Source organism: Paroedura picta, chromosome 1 (assembly GCF_049243985.1).
Source record: "Paroedura picta isolate Pp20150507F chromosome 1, Ppicta_v3.0, whole genome shotgun sequence".
Lineage (NCBI taxonomy): Eukaryota > Metazoa > Chordata > Lepidosauria > Squamata > Gekkonidae > Paroedura > Paroedura picta.
This window is the reverse complement of record NC_135369.1, coordinates 139655464-139672804: the sequence shown is the minus strand read 5'-3', so window position 1 is coordinate 139672804 and position 17341 is coordinate 139655464. Positions and strand designations below refer to the sequence as shown.

Here is a 17341-nt window from a genome sequence, read left to right as displayed (position 1 = left end):
AGCCCAACCAGTTCCACAGAAGAGGAAACAGTCATTGGAGGCTTTGGATTCAACTCTTGTGGTTCTGCTTGTCTTGGGATTGTGCCTTCCTTATCCAACACTTCATCATTTGCTTTAGGATGCTTAAGGCTGATCCTGCGTTGAGCAGGGGGTTGGACTAGATGGCCTGTATGGCCCCTTCCAATTCTATGATTCTATGATCATCCATGTACTCGTAACTCAACTTTGGGATCAATATCCTCCATATTTTCAACCATCTCCTCCACCATCAGCTCTGAACTGTGGTTCCGAGTGGCCGATGACACTGTCAATGTCAGTGTTCTCCCAGTCTTATGCCCAGTAGGACTCACTGGAAGAGGAAGAAGAGTCTTCTGACTCCAAGAGCCCACCTGAGCTTCTGAGGTCAGATCTGGCGCCCTGTTGAAGTGTCTCCTGATGAGGCAGTTGAAGAACTTGGTATCGTATAATTGATGGAAGACCAATTTGTTTGCATGGCAAAATCCCTGGAATTAGATGTGGCATTCTCTGATCTGCAGCCCGCAGATCTGCTCATCAAAGTCCTCTATCCATCTTCATTGGGATTTAATGCATTTTCCACATTACAAAGCCTGCTTGACATCACTAAAAGAGTGTGGGCCAAACCTGCCTTAGTGTCCCCCTCTGCCGGGAATCTTGAGGCAATGTACAAAATAAAGGAGGAAGGCTGCAAATTCCTGTTCACCCATCCCACAAATTCCCGCAAATTCACCCTCTCACTTCAATAAGAAAGGGAGAAAGTTAGGCACTCTAGGTAGAAATATTTACATGTCTGTTGCCCTCACTTTGCGTTATGACAAATTGCAAGGCTGTTATGGGGAAGGCATCAGATGCTCCATTGGGAACACACTACACAGCATTTTGATGCCTGATAGTCCCTGGCCAAAGTCGGTGAAGCCAAAGGTATTAAGTTAGGCAAGCAGAAGATTAAAACTGTGCATCATGTCACTGACTCAGTAGGGCTGAGGTTCTTTGTAGGCACTCATGGCTTCAGTCCACCTCCCTGCCCAGTGACAGCAGGGCAAGAGTTGAGGATTTGCCCTTTAAGGATGGAGTACTGTTTTGATGAAGTGCTTGACAGTTTGCAAGAAAGGGTATTAGGCCTATCTTACACCTCAGGGACCTTAATGAATTTTCCATATTCCCAAGACTTGTATGACGACATTGTCCCAGGTTCTCTCCTTTCCTGAGACAGATATCTGGTTCAATGTTGTTAATAATATGCATAGTTTCATATTGATATATATAAAAGCAACATTCCAGGTATGTATTTTAATAGAATTCATTCTATGATATTTTCTACCACTTTTTGAAAACCAGCACTTTAGGGTTCAAGCATCCACTTAATCGAACCTTTTAACTACATTCTGCATTAAGTTTGCTAATGCTCTCCCAATACCCTTATCAGTCCTACAAGATCTATCTAAATTAGGATTCATGTATAGCTGCGAAAGTTGGAACATAAGGAAGGCCGAGCGTCAAAGAATTGAGGCTTTTGAACTCTGGTGCTGGAGAAGACTCTTGTGAGTCCCTTGGACTGCAAGGCGAACAAACCGGTTAGTCCTAGAGGAGATCAGCCCTGCCTGCTCCTTAGAAGGCCAGATCCTGAAAATGAAACTCAAATACTTTGGCCACCTCATGAGAAGGAAGGACTCCCTGGAGAAGAGCCTAATGCTGGGAGTGATCGAGGGCAAAAGAAGAAGTGGACGACAGAGAATGAGGTGGCTGGATGGAGTCACTGAAGCAGTAGGTGCAAACTTAAATGGACTCTGGGGAATGGTAGAGGACAGGAAGGCCTGGAGGATCATTGTCCATGGGGTCGCAGTGGGTCGGACACGACTTCGCACCTAACAACAACAACAACAAACCTCCGCTAATTTCACTTTCTACAAACAAATCCAGCACTCTGCACATTTCATTATAGACTATTTTCTGTTTGGTATTTGGAGCATAAACATTAACTTGTGTTATTTTTTGTTCCTTAAGAATGCAGTTATTTTTAATATGCAATTTATAGGTGCAGTTATGGCACAAACATTTTATTTATTTATTTATTTGGTTTATTGCCCATCACTATCAAACAGGTCGCCTTGTGGCGGATTACAGTATAAAATAAATCCCCACAAGATAAAAACATTAAACTATAACATTAATCTGACAGCGAGAACCCTTATCCATGGTTCATCTATATATTTGTGAAACTGTCTGGGTGGTGGGTTGTGTCCGGCGGTCCAAGTTGGAATAAGGTCAATCAGGGTGCAACCAGCTGGCTGCACCCTGATTGGCCCTGCCCCTGCAGCTCTCTCCCTCCCTCCCTGGACTCTAGCCTCTTCGCTCTCAGATGCCCCATTGCCTAGAGCCAGCAGCAGGCAAGGGGAGAGGGCCTGGGCAAAGGGTCATGGTGGAGGGCCTCCTGCCGAGGGCCTCTTGGCCTGCTAAGCAGGGACTGCTAACGAGGGCCTCCTGTGCTTGCTAATGAGCTGCCCAGCCCACACCTGCCCCACTTGATCCGACTGCGAGCTGCGGCCCAAAGCCTCCTTAAGCTGCCTGGTCGGGGGCCACGGGAGGGGGCCCTTTCAAGGCTCGTTCTTAGGAATGGGCTTTGAAGCTAGTAAGTAAATAAGTTAAAATCCAACCCCACACCACCCTCTCACCTGTAGTCAGCAGTAGGATGCTGCTCCTGTCTGAAGCACTTATGAGATGAACAGAGATGAAGATCAATGCAGATGACATTGGGGACAAACATATATAGTTTGCAACACAGGCATTCAAAACAGTCTTTGCTTAATTCTAGCTTCTGTCCTGTCCTCTTCCTTCTGTTTCCAATGCTTATCCAGTCCTTCCTTACTTTCTTTAGCTCCATTAAGCTAACTTTGTCACTGCTGTTGTATTTTGAACTTTGATGTGCCTGTAAAAACTACATGAACTTTTGTACAAACAAAGGCTGCAAATTCTAGGTAGAAATCTCTTTCTGAGTTGGTTAGAAACCAGAGGGTCATGTGTGGATTTCCTTGAAGGCAACAGGGTTTTTCTGGGCATCCCCTTCCTACTGTAGCTCCATATGCCTCACTCCCGCCCCATTAAAAATTGTTCTTGAAGGTTGATGGTTCTTCCAGTAAAGCAGCATTTGGTAAGGCAAAGATGTGATCATTGCCTCTGAGCAAGAGCACTTTCTTCTCTTTGATTTTTGCTGTTCTCATTTCATTGATAGAGGCAAATGTGTGTGTTCTTTTGGTTGAAAGCTGAGCAGATTAGAGGAAGGAAAAGAAAGACCATTGTACTGACTTGGATCTTCGTTTCAAACTATAGAGGCAAGCCCCAGTACAGATGTCGGTCTACACAGGGCAAGATGGCAAATTGCTGCCTTTGTGTGTGTTCTTCACCCTGCTTTCACTTAGCCCTACACAATTTTTTACGAAGATGTAATAATACTCAGACAATTCTGAAATAAATTGCTTGGACAAAGGAAGCTGAGAGCAATTACTCATCAAGCAATTACTCATCAAAGGCTTATTTCCTAAGCTGACTCTAGACAGTTCAGCTCACCAGCCTACACATGTCTTGTGCCCACCACCTTCACCCTCTGCCTGCTGATTGGACTCCAGCTTTGTCTGTAATGCAATTAACATAATTGTGTTTTTTTTTTTTTTAATCATAAGTTAAGTTCAAGGAAAATTTCAAAATGGCAATCTGTTCACATAAAATGTTGGGTACCTTGTTGCTAAATGTGTAATATTATTACTAATAATTAATATTACTATTATTATTACTAATAACTAAAACAGTTCCGCAGGGCCTGCAAAAAGGGAGCTCTTCCACCAGGCATTCGGCTGAGGCCAGGCCAACCAACCAACATCTGCAGGGCCTCTGCCCCCCTCCCCCCAGAAACCCACTAAGACTCCTGGACCTGTTTGAGTTACCACTTTTAAGTTATGTTATACTATTATGTTATACTATCACCCGGTTTATCAATTAATAATATGAATGTTATTATATGTATGGTTTCATGTATAGTTTCAGTTATATGTAAACCGCTCTGAGCCTTCGGGGAGGGCAGTATATAAATATGAATAAATAAATAAATAATATGAAAGGAAGATCTTCCCTGAAACTTATGAAAATTAAATATATATACTGTTGGTTGAATTAATAAGTGGCAAGCATAGGAAGGCAAGAAGAACCTCTGCTTTCCCTGTATTGCTGCTACTCTCAATGAGTTTTACAGTAGCCAAGGAACGTTTCAGCATAGCTTTCTGTTACCTCTTGTTTGGAAGTTTGTTCCCAAATGTTTGCTAGCCGGGGGGGGGGGGGGGCGGAGGAACTATGTGACCTTCCCCTCAAGGGCAATGGTTGCGACCAACCATAAAATAGTAATTTAACGGTGGGGAGAAGTATCAAATTGGAGGCTTGTACAAAAATTACAGTATTTCAGAGCAGCTCTTGGATGAGGAAATCTTTCTTCTGCTGTTTTTGCAAAGAAAATCATCACTGTCCCCATTGTAGCTAGTCAGTTCTCTCCCCGCCCCTGCCACGTGTAAAGAGCACTTTGGCTGCTGAAAAAAGAGTTAGTAGCATGCTCCTTTCCTGTCCAGAGCAAAAGGGTTCCTTGGAGTTGACAACTGCTTGGAGAGCCTGTGACAGGCGATGGCTAAGAGGGTTGGACTGGCGGTCCCAGGCTCAGATCCCCACTCTGCTGTTCATACTTGTTGGGTGATCATGGGCCAGTCATACACACTCAGCCTAAAGTAACTGACAGTGTTGTAAAACTAAAACAGAAGAGAGAACAGTGTTAGTCACTTTGGGGTTTGCCCTTGCAGAGAACGGTGGAGCATAATAAATCTCTTAAAGTGATCTTATTTAGCCTCCATGCCATGAAGAGCTTCAACTGTCCATTTCCACACATTTATTTATTTATTGGATTTATAATCCGCTCTACCTTTGGGAAGTCAGGGTGGATTACATTTCATGGTTCAATACAATCCCTGTATAAAAGTTAACATTAGTTCAAATTAAAACAATAATACTAAAACGTTTACTTTAACATCTATCATAAACCTCTATTACGAGGACACAACATTTTCCTTCAGGCCTGCTGCCAACCTTTCTGCATGCATGCATGAATATTAAGGAGACATGAGAAAGTGGCCATCCAGAGCAAAGGTGCATGTGTGTGCTTCCATCTCCTTTTAGAAAAGGTAGAGAGAAACTGTTATGGTAGCTTACCTAGGAAGGATAAGGAAGCAATTACCATGACACTGAAAGAAAGGCAGAGAGTTTATTTCAGTTGCTTGAAGAGTAACTGGTTACTTCTTAGTGACTCTCTGCCAACTCTGACAAGTGAGAACAAAGTAAATATATCCCTTGCAGGCAATTAATTCTGAACCTGCATGTTTCATTTGAACAATTCTTATTTTGCAGGTATTGTTCATAGTGATCTGAAACCAGCAAACTTTCTGCTAGTGGATGGAATGCTAAAATTAATAGATTTTGGCATTGCAAACCAAATGCAACCAGATGTGACTAGCATAGTTAAAGATTCTCAGGTAAGTAAAACTTGCTATTGGAGTGCTTATGTTACCATAACATACTAACCTTACCTTTTAATAAAACACAAGCAAGGAACCTAAAGGACTTGTGAGCAAGGGGAGATGCCATCTTCCCCTTCCCTCCACTTTCACTCTCTTCTACATTCGTATGTAGGTTAAGGTGACCAGATTTTAACATTGGTAAAGTGGGGCACCATTGACCGGGGGGGGGGTCTTGATTAAAAATTTGGTCTATTTGGAGCAACAAAAAGTTTCATAGAACGCAAAAATAGTTGTTGTTGTTAGGTGCGAAGTTGTGTCCGACCTATCGCGACCCCATGGACAATGATCCTCCAGGCCTTCCTGTCCTCTACCATTCCCTGGAGTCCATTTAAGTTTGCACCTACTGCTTCAGTGACTCCATCCAGCCACCTCATTCTCTGTCGTCCCTTCTTCTTTTGCCCTCGATCACTCCCAGCATTAGGCTCTTCTCCAGGGAGTCCTTCCTTCTCATGAGGTGGCCAAAGTATTTGAGTTTCATCTTCAGGATCTGGCCTTCTAAGGAGCAGTCAGGGCTGATCTCCTCTAGGACTGACTGGTTTGTTCGCCTTGCAGTCCAAGGGATTCGCAAGAGTCTTCTCCAGCACCAGAGTTCAAAAGCCTCAAATCTTTGATGCTCGGCCTTCCTTATGGTCCAACTTTCTCAGCCATACATTGCAACTGGAAATACCATAGCCTTGACTAAACACACTTTTGTTGGCAGGATGATGTCTCTGCTTTTTAGGATGCTGTCTAGATTTGCCATAGCTTTCCTCCCCAGGAGCAAGCGTCTTTTAATTTCTTTGCTGCAGTCCCCATCTGCAGTGATTTTGGAGCCCAGGAAAATAAAATCTGTCACTATCTCCATTTCTTCCCCATCTATTTGCCAGGAATTGAGAGGGCTGGATGTCATGATCTTCGTTTTCTTGATGTTGAGTTTCAAGCCAACTTTTGCACTCTCCTCCTTCACCCGCATCAACAGGCTCTTTAGTTCCTCTTCACTTTCTGCCTTTAGAGTGGTATCATCTGCATATCTGAGGTTGTTGATATTTCTCCCTGCAATCTTGATCCCAATTTGTGACTCCTCTAATCCCGCCTTTCTCATGATGTGCTCTGCATACGTTAAATAGGCAAGGCGACAGTATATAGCCTTGCCAAACTCCTTTCTTAATTTTGAACCAATCAGTGATTCCATGTTCAGTTCTCACTGTTGCTTCTTGACCTGCATATAAGTTTCTCAAGAGACTAATAAGATGCTCTAGTATTCCCATCTATTTAAGAACTTGCCACAGTTTGTTATGCTCAACACACTCAAAGGCTTTAGCATAGTCAATGAAGCAGAAGTAGATGTTCTTCTGGAACTCTCTAGCTTTCTCCATGATCCAGTGTATGTTGGCAATTTGATCTCTAGTTCCTCTGCCTCTTCAAAATCCTGCCTGTACTTCTGGAAGCTCTCGGTCCACATATTGCTGGAGCCTAGCTTGTAAAATTTTGAGCATAACTTTGTTAGCATGAGAAATGAGTGCAATGGTGTGGTAGTTTGAACATTCTTTGGCATTGCCCTTCTTTGGGATTGGAATGTAAACTGACCTTTTCCAATCCTGTGGCCATTGTTGAGTTTTCCCAATTTGCTGGCATATTGAGTGTAACACTTTTACTACATCGTCTTTTATGATTTTGAATAGTTCAACTGGAATGCTGTCACCACCACTAGCTTTATTGTTGCTCAGACTTCCTAAGGCCCATTTGACTTCACATTCCAGGATGTCTGGCTCCAGGTCACTAACTACCCCATCGTGATTATCACAGATGTTAAGCTCGCTCTTGTATAGTTCTTCTGTATAATGTTGCCACCTTTTAAAATCTCTTCTACTTCTGTGAGGTCTCTACCATTTTTGTCCCTTATCATACCCATCTTTGCATGAAACGTTCTCTTCATATCTCCAATTTTCTTGAAAAGATCTCTGGTCCTCCACATTCTATTGTTTTCTTCTATTTGTTTGCATTGTTCATTTAAGAAGGCATTCTTATCTCTTCTAGCTTTTTTCTGGAATTCTGCATTCAATTGGGTGTATCTTTCTCTTTCTCTCTTGCCTTTCACTTCCCTTCTCTCCTTTAGCTATTTGTAAAGTTTCCTCAGACAGCCATTTTGATTTCTTGCATTTCTTTTTCTTTGGGATGGTTTTAGTTGCTACCTCTTGTACAATGTTGCAAACCTCTGTCCATAGTTCTTCAGGCACTCTGTCTATCAGATCTAATTCCTTAAATCTATTTGTCACCTCTACTGTATATTCGTCAGGGATATGATTTAGTTCATACCTGAGTGGCCTAGTGCTTTCCCCTACTTTCTTCAATTTAAGCCTAAATTTTGCAACTAAGCTGATGATCTGAACCACAATCGGCTCCTGGTCTTGTTTTTACTGACTGTATAGAACTTATCCATCTTTGGCTGCAGAGCACATAGTCAATCTGATTTCTGTGTTGACCGTTTGGTGATGTCCATGTGTAGAGTCGTCTCTTGGGTTGTTGGAAAAGAGTGTTTGCTATGACCATTGTTTTTTCTTGACAAAATTCTACCAGCCTGTGCCCTCCTTCATTTTGTACTCCAAGGCCAAACTTGCCTGTTATCCCGGTTATCTTTTGGCTTCCTACTTTAGCATTCCAATCCCCCATGATGATAAGCACATCATTTTTTGGCGTTGCTTCTAGAAGGTGTTGTAGGGCTTCATAGAACTGGTCAACTTTATCCTTTTAAGCAGCAGTGGTTGGGGCATAGACCTGGATTACTATGATGTTGAATGGTTTGCCTTGGATTCGAACTGAGATCATTCTGTCATTTTGGGGATTGTATCCCAAGACTGCTTTTCCTACTCTGTTATTGATTATGAAGGCTACTCCATTTCTTCTGCGCGATTCTTGTCCACAGTAGTATACCTGATGGTCATCTGAATTAAATTCACCCATTCCTGTCCATTTTAGTTCACTAATTCCTAAAATGTCGATGTTCAGTCTTGTAATCTCTTGTTTAGCCACATCCAGCTTGCCTTGATTCATGGATCTGACGTTCCAGGTTCCTATGGAATAAAAATCTTTACAGCATCGGACTGTCTTTTCTCCACCAGTTACTTCCACAACTGAGCGTGCTTTCGTCTTTGGCCCAGTCGCTTCATTCATTCTGGTGCTACTCGTACTAGCCGTTTGCTCATCCCCAGTAGCATACTGGACACCTTCTGACCTGAGGGGGCTCATCTTCCGGCGTCATATCACTTTGCCTTTTGAACTTGTCCATAGGGTTTTCATGGCAAAGATACTGGAGTGGTTTGCCATTTCCTTCTCCAGTGGATCACCTTTTGTCAGAGCTCTTAGCTATGACCTGTCCGTCTTGGGTGACCCTGCACGGCATAGCTCATAGCTTCAGTGAGCTACACAAGCCCCCTTGCCACGGCAAGGCAGCGATCATTGAAGGGGGCAAAAATAGTATTGTAATATATATATTTTAATTTCAACATAAGTACCAGTGGGACAATCTGGTCACCTTAATGTACATCCTTCTTCCCTCTTTTTAGCCATTGCCACTTTTACCTACCATCTCTACATGGAACTCTTCCTTATAGCCCTTCCAGCTTTTATCTGCTTCATCTTTCATATTTGTCTCCTCGTTATAGCTCCCCTCACTTCCAAGATGGGTTGTGCAATAAAGTAAAAAAATTAGTTTCAAATGCTCCAAGTTCTCATTCTACCTTGTGAGATATCATTTGCCATTTTGGGCAGCTTGGACAATGTGGTCTGGGACTGAAGAGGCAACCCAAAATTACACCCTCTTGATATCTCAACACTTAAAAATGTCATTTTAAAATCTTTTTACTCTTCCCCCCCCCCCCGCCCCCTTCTCCAAGCCTGATCTTTTGGTTTCCAGAAGAATGTGCAATAATCCCTGCACAGTGCTTTTTTATCTGTGTACAAGAATTGTACAGAACTGTTGGAATTATAACTGCCTTCAATGAGTTCTTAGTGTTATTGTAAAGGGAGAGGGTAGATAGGACATCAGCAGGAAAAATGCAAGGAATTTTGCATATCACAAAATTCATAGTTTCCTGAAGTCTCCAGTTGTGTCCGCTGAAAGAAAAAGGTAAGGTGGTACTTGACTATTGCAGACTCAGTTCTTTCAGATTGTGAATATAATTACTATTGTAAGAAGAAAGGAATGTATAGAGGTGAAGAGACAAATGTCTCACTGGACATAACGGGAGCCAAACCAGCATATCCCACAAAGCTTCTACATTGAGTGATGTGGACTTTCATAAAATTGTCAGCTGAGAACTGGACACAACTTAAAGTATATCGAGTGTGTGGATTCATTCTCAGGATATGTATAAGCCAATGGTATTCACTCTGAGCAATGGAGAGTCATATTTGAAGTTGCTGTCAGCCAGATAGCCACACCACTTCCATCCCTGGCAGAAAGCCCGGACCTTTATGAGGTTTCCAGCTTACTTGTTCCTCTGGCTGCTTCAAGGTGGGAACCACAGGCCCCATCAGGCCAGATCCTTGCCCATGTTCCTGAAGAATGGGAAAGTGCCCTAACAGAGAACAGTGTTCAGAGTGGCATGTCAAGGATCTATATGTAGGTCTCTCTAAGGTATTTTCTGCACATCATTCAATGTGAGTTCGCTATGAATCAAAAATTACTGTATACATTTCAAATTGTATCCAGGCATTTCCAAAGTCATTTAATACCTTTTGGTTTTGAATTAATGTTTTTTCAAGAACTATTACAGAACTAGTAATATTTTTACTGCTTAACCCAACCTATATTAAAATTATGATTTTGAAGACATTGTTTCCCTGAGCTTTTGTTAGTAAAAACTTTCAGAAGGAAACTTGAGGTTGAATACTTTAATGTATGATTATTATGTTTTTAACCCTATTTGCTTATGTTGTTAGGTTGGAACAGTTAACTATATGTCACCAGAGGCAATCAAAGATATGTCATCTTGTGTAGAAAATGGAAAACCAAGATCAAAGGTAGAATATTCTAATCCTTATTGAAAGGGCAGAACCTGTGGATCTGTCTGTTTATTTATGCAAACCTCATGCAAGATTATTTCACTTTCTTGGAGACCATGGTGGGAATAAAACAATCAGGGTACCCAGAATGGAAGGGCAGAGGTGGTGTACCGATAACATCATATATTAAACATTTAAGACTAACTAGGAGGGAATAGTCAACATAAGGAAAATATTTCAGAGGAAAATTAATAACTAGTCAAAGACGCTATGAAATCTTAAGAAGAGTAGGCTGTCATAAAAACTGTATGTTGTTGAGTTCCCCCTAACCCCAAATATTTAAATGAGTGTTGAATTTTGATCATTCAGTCAAACCAAGTCCTGTTGCAATAACTAGAAATCAGTAATAAAATCATATAGCAATAGTTTCTTTACAAAGTCATGAATATTATTGTTAGCCAAAATGTAATATTTAGACATCACTTTAGAGCAGGCTTCTTCAACCAGGGTTTTGTGAAATCCTGAGGTTTCTTGATGGCTCTGGAAGGGTGTCCTGAATGGGTGGGAATTAATTATTTTTGTATAAATAATTTAAATTTGTTAAACATTTATCAGGTAAAATGACCCTATATGGACTTGTTGACCGCCTCCCCAAATGCCCAATGATGGGCCTGGAGTGGGTGGGAAGGGGAAGGAGCCCTGTGTGGTTGTGACCACAGCTATGCTTCCCAACCATATTCTGCATGACTATACCACTTCTGGGGTTTCTTGAAGCCTGAAAAATTTCAGGGGTTTCTGAACAGTAAAAAAATTGATAAAGGCTGCTCTAGAGCAGTGGTCCCCAACCTTTTTCAGGGGACCGGCGGCAGCAAGGAGGGCGATTGCCCGACCGCGTCATGCAGACGAAACATGAGGCAAAAGAACCCCCGCAATAGCATCCAGTTTCATCTGCACAACAACCCTGAATGGTAGGCCTCAGATGTTGGGAGGGGTTGGGAGAAGAGCGACACTTGGCTTGGAATCATCATCTTTCCAGCAGTGAGGGCGACCACAGCAGTATTTTAAGTGAGAAGGGGTTTTCTGTGGCCTTCTGAGCTGGGGAGCAAGAACCTTTAAGGAAAAAAAATTGGGAAAGGGGGGTGAGGGGACCTTGGAAGAGACAAACGTGTAGCAAAAAAGAAAGGGCTCCTGAGCATAGGAGGAATGCCACATCAATGGCAGTATACAAAATGCAGGCAATATCCACATCTCTGGGATCACGAGGAGGAAGGACTTTCCAGGTCAAAGAAGTATAGTTTCTGGGCAGGCTAAAGTCTCAACACCCCCTTTTTTCAGTAATTAACCATGGGCAGAAAGTCTAGGTCAGGGCAAAGAAAAGAAACCAGAGAAGTTTCACCTTGATTGAAGCTGCATGCAGACAATCGTGAAGCCCTGCAAAGAGAGGGGGGCGAGGGAATGGCTATTGCATCTGTACAGCTTACAATCTGCCACTTTTAAAAAATGGTAATTGCTAGACTTTCAGGATGGGGCTGGGTGGAGGCAGGCCCTGCCCGATCAGTTTTGAAAGAGTTTGGGAGGCACCGTTTATTTTTAACTGGAAAGGTAGACTTTGGGGTCCCTTTAAATGTTCCTGCTCAGGTGGCAGGGAATGCTTGAAGGCTGGAGGCTGTTCAAGTGAGCCCACCAGGACTGCCATAAGCAATTGGTGGGGGGGGGGTGCTTTAAATGATCCCAGCCAGCCTGGTGGGGTGGAGCATTCAGAGGGGCTGGGACACAGTGTTACAGCTGTAAAGGGAGCAACCTGGATCCCTTTAAAGACTCAGCCACCACCTGTTAATGTGGGGAGGGGACCACATCAGGGCTGGGCTGTCACAGTCAGCTGTAAGCTCAGCAGCCTCACTCCCTTTAAAGCAGGGGTAGTCAACCTGTGGTCCTCCAGATGTTCATGGACTACAATTCCCATGAGCCCAGCAAATGCTGGCAAGGGCTCATAGTAATTGTAGTCCATGAACATCTGGAGGACCACAGGGAGGGCAGGACCTGTAGGTGCAGGGCCGATCTGGCCGCACCGTGATTGGCCCTGTTACAGCTTGGACACCCTGGACCGTTCCACCCCCAGGGCTGTTTCACAAATATTAAGAGGAACAACGGTTAAGGATGTTCTAGTAATTGTAATGCTTTGAAAAGTCTTTCATGGGATCATTCTTTCTTCTTTCTAAAATTCTTTTATCATGCCTTTGACTTTGCCGTGAGCAAATTAATTTATCCTGATGGTGCATAACTTCACAAAAAGTGTGCCATTGATATTTTGCGATATTTTGTTGGATCAGGTAACTTATATTCTGTAACAATGAGTGATGGTGCTAATTGTCTGAGGAACTTTTTGTTTTTAGATCAGTCCCAAAAACGATGTTTGGTCATTGGGATGCATTTTATATTGTATGACTTATGGAAGAACTCCATTTCAGCACATAACAAATCATATCACAAAACTTCATGCCATAATTGATCCTGGTTATGAAATAGGGTTTCCTGATATTGCAGAAAAAGATCTCCTGGATGTCTTAAAGGTAATATAACATGAGGCATTACGGTAGCCATGCAGTCATAAATATGATTAACTTTCTGACTTGATCATCTTTAATGATGATGATGACAAAAATTATCTCTGCCAAGGACTCCAATCATTTCTTTAACGAGAGCAACTTTTGGGTAATGAAAAATACCTTAGTGATTCCTCCCGCCCTATGCAGGATGTGAGCAAGTTTTGTTGTGTTGTACCAAGAGGCTTTAGGAAGAGCACAAAACTGAACCAAATTAGAGAAGCTCTACAGAGAAAAGTCCTAAGAAATAAACAATAGGTCTTCTAGAAGACGTACAGTCTACTTTGCAGCAGCTTATGAACTACTTATTGGAAATCCCTGATTTATGCTGACTTTCTTTCATCCCCTACCTTTAAAACAGCTCCTCTCTGACATGTTAGAGCTAGGTCTTAGTTAATAAAAATTGTAATTATTTTTAATATATTGATATAACATAAACTGAGCAGCTTGATCTGCTTTGTCATTACTTTTATATTAGACTTACTATAAGTAATTTAGTTACTGGAGACAGTTTTGGAACTGAAGGTTAACAAGTTAAAACTTAATTCCAATAACTGAGGTATTACTGGTGGGGGGGATGTCTGATCTAGGAAATGGGTAGTTCCCTGGACTGGATGAGGTTGTAGGCCACCCCAGGGGGCAGGTTCATAGCTTGAGGATGCTTGAGGACCCAGTCCTCCTGTTGGATTAACAGGTGGCCAGTATGCTTTTCAGCAGGCTTGCCAGTTGAGCCAGCTGCAGCCCTACCTAGACAGAAAAGGATCTGGCCACTGTAATGTATACCATTGGTAATACCTAGATTAAATTACTTTGATGTGCTGTATTTTGGCCTGCCTTTGTAGATTGTTCGGAAATTTCGGTTGGTATAGAATGTTGCACCAGAATGTTGACTGGAATGGTTTGTGGGGACCATATCACTCTAATCTTGCTCCAGTTACACTGACTCCCCACTTGCTCCTGGGCTCAAACCATGGTGCTGATATTACCTGCTAAATCCCCCTACCAACATATCTTAAGGACAGCCTTCTCTCATAATGAAGCTACCTACTCGCTCCAGTCATCCCCAGAGGCTCTATTTTAGTTTCCCCTGCCATGATGGGTGGTGACCCAAAAAAGGGCCTTGCCTGTTATGGCACCAAAACTGGAACTCCCTCCCCAGGGAGATATGTGTGTCTCCCTCTATCAGTGTGTTGGTATCACTGACAGTTGTAGATACTATACTGGTCTCTCTATCCAACTAAGCCATCTGAGAGCTATATTATGTGGCCCCTCTTTTACCCAGGAGAAAGAGGCAGTTTTGAGTAATCCAATTCCAACTGTTTATTTATGTTCTTTGTTTAAACTGATGTAATCTACCTTAAGCTTTCAGGGAATGAATGAATGAATTGCAATTAGTTGAATTAATAGATTGCATAGTTGGTTCAGACAGGTATGCCTGTTTTTAAAGCACAAAAAGCAAGTAATTTGTAGATATATATAGAAAATGACAATCCCTTTGGAGGCCAAACATTCTAATTCTTTTTTCCCCCTAATTTCCACCCAGCGCTGTCTAGTAAGGAATCCTAAACAAAGAATATCAGTCTCTGAACTGCTGATTCATCCTTATGTGCATATTCAAGCAAATTCACAGACAGGTAACTTAAATAACAGTTATGAAATTAATATCGCAGATTGTTCACATTCACTAGAATGTTGTGGACAAAAGTGGTATGAGGGCTGATTATGTGTTTTTAAAATATGGACTATAGCCTCTACCTGTGTGAAGCCAGGTGGAAAGTGAGGTCTTCTGTGTGCCTTCTCTTGGATGAGCTCTCTGTTTGAGTGGGTTACATGTTGCCACTGTGGTTCCAAACATTTTTTGTTTCTGGGATGAAATACCAGATGGCATACAAAGATACCTTTCTTGTTTGCTTGACGCTGATCCTGAAAGACAGTTGTATTTCAAGTGGCATTTGATGGCTACTGCTTTTCTGTTGGATTTCTGTCCTGAGAATCTAGTTGTGTTTAATAACGTTCACCCTTTAAAAAAAACCAAAACCCTAATGGTAATAGTATAGGCCTCAAGATTTCAGTTCAAGAAGAGGTAGGAAATAAGTGTAAAAATGTTATGTTTCTCTTAAACTTTTAGGGGATACAAAAGGAACAACAGAAGAAATGAAGCGTATTCTTGGTCATCTTATTGGGCTGAACTCTCCTAACTCCATTAGTAGAGCTGCTAGGGTAAGTAAGTTATCACCACTAGTATAAGGAACCTCACATTTGTAATATGTATTTAGTATTTATGGAGAGTATAGAAGTGGCAAAGTTCCATGTTGGACAAAAGAGGGATATATACCTAGGATATGAAAAATTACTAGTGAGGAATAGGATAGGCTCCATGTAATTTGTATTATATAATGTTCAATGTAAACCGCTCAGAGCTGCAAAGAAATGGGCGGCATAAAAATCTAAATAAATGAATAAATAAATAAAATAGGAAGAGCTGAGTGGCAATGGAGAAAATACTCGGAATAAAGGATTAAGGAAGGGATTGCTGCTGAAGTAATGGGTCTTAAGGGAAAAGAACTTAAGATCTTCCATTACCTAGTTTATCAACATGTACCTAGTTTATAAACAGTATGCTTCATGATCTGTTACTTCCTGCCTTTTCTGGAATTACTCAGGATGAGATGTGGGGGTGAATCTAATTGTGAATGTGTATATATCCAGAAAAAGGAAAGAGACTTAAATTGCTTAGTTTTCTAAGGAACATGTCACAACAAATCAAATCAGCTGGCAAGCCTAAAATAAAATACTTAGGGACCAATATTTGCAACCTGCTCATCCCTGTTTTAGACTCAGAATAGGTATATCAGGCCATGTCTTGTCTTCAGGGGGCCTATCATACAAGATGCGACAGTGGATAATAGACAACAAAATAATGTTTTCCACATTGGGCTTTTAGATCTTATGTAAGCAGTTTATGGAGCAATGGAAAAAATCTTCATGATTTCTACCAAGTCAGAATTTTTACATCTCTTCATCAGCATCTCTGGTGCATTGCTGATTTGTAATAGCAGAGAAAATCCCTATCCCAGTGAGTTTATCTAAATTTCAACCATGGGGCAGATTGGGAATAGAATGGGCAAATGAGGATCACAAATGGAGAAAGAAGCTCAGTTAAAATGTGCAAGTGTACTTGGGCTGTAGTTGAGTATGAGGAGCCAAAAGTTATATATGTTTTGAAGGATGATTCGGGAGAAGGCACGAGCATCTGATTATCTGTTTTGCTTCCTTCAATTTCAGACTTTATATGAACAGTGCAACAATGGTGAAGGTTTAGATGTATCTGCTTTTGCGAACTCTGGTAAATCGTGGAGCACAAAGTGATGTGTAAATTGTAGCATTAAATATAGCAATGAAAATATGCTCTACACTAGGCGTTGGCCTGGTCCTGTTTAAACCAATTTATGTCAGGTTTTTTCCTTGTAATATCAGTGGTTCAGCAAAATTGCTCATCTGTTTATCCATTATTTGCATATCAACTTTGCTATGAAACAGAATGCAACATTGATAATATATTTAGATAGTAAAAATACTGCTTGCAGAGGGCACTGATGTACATGTATGTAAATAAAAAGCAAGTAAATTGATGTACTCCTGTTCTTTGCTGCCCTGGACATTTTCAGGCTTTGATTTATGATATGCTGATAAAAAAGTAACCTTGTAAATAAAAAAAAATAAAATTGACAGTGTAAAAAATTGAACATCTTGTCTGTGGACTTATTCTTCACTGTAGTAAAGTTGACAAGTTGTGTTTATGTTCTTATGAACTTCAGAAGTATCAGGATGGCTGTTGCAAAAACTCCTGGACCACATGGATTTGACTTTAGCAGCCCTGGCTCTGGATTTAATTTTAAAAAGTAAAGTAGCATAATAAATCAAAACAAAACCAAAATTTAAAAAGTAATTAGCTTGGCAATAGAATCAGCTGAACTATGAACCGTTGTGATGTAATGATTAGAGCTGGGGTGATTTATGACATAACACTTTGATTTCTTTACAGTTGACAACTGGCATTTCCACGCGGATCATCAGAGTTCTTAACAATGGAGGTCTGCATAAATGATTAGGAATATTCCCACCACCAGC

At 41.5% G+C, this 17341-nt stretch overlaps 1 protein-coding gene across 3 annotated transcripts in view; it reads left to right on the top strand.

Moving 5' to 3' along the window:
* TTK (TTK protein kinase) overlaps positions 1-16956 on the top strand; it is a 67822-nt gene extending 50866 nt beyond the window's left edge. For all 3 annotated transcript variants that reach the window (XM_077306019.1, XM_077306029.1, XM_077306039.1), the window contains exons 17-22: positions 5455-5579; positions 10545-10625; positions 13001-13177; positions 14754-14844; positions 15339-15430; positions 16496-16956. In XM_077306019.1, the coding sequence (XP_077162134.1) occupies positions 5455-5579; positions 10545-10625; positions 13001-13177; positions 14754-14844; positions 15339-15430; positions 16496-16579 (650 nt within the window). In that variant the 3' untranslated portion in view covers positions 16580-16956. The remainder of the gene's footprint in view (positions 1-5454; positions 5580-10544; positions 10626-13000; positions 13178-14753; positions 14845-15338; positions 15431-16495) is intronic.
* Positions 16957-17341: the final 385 nt, after the last annotated feature.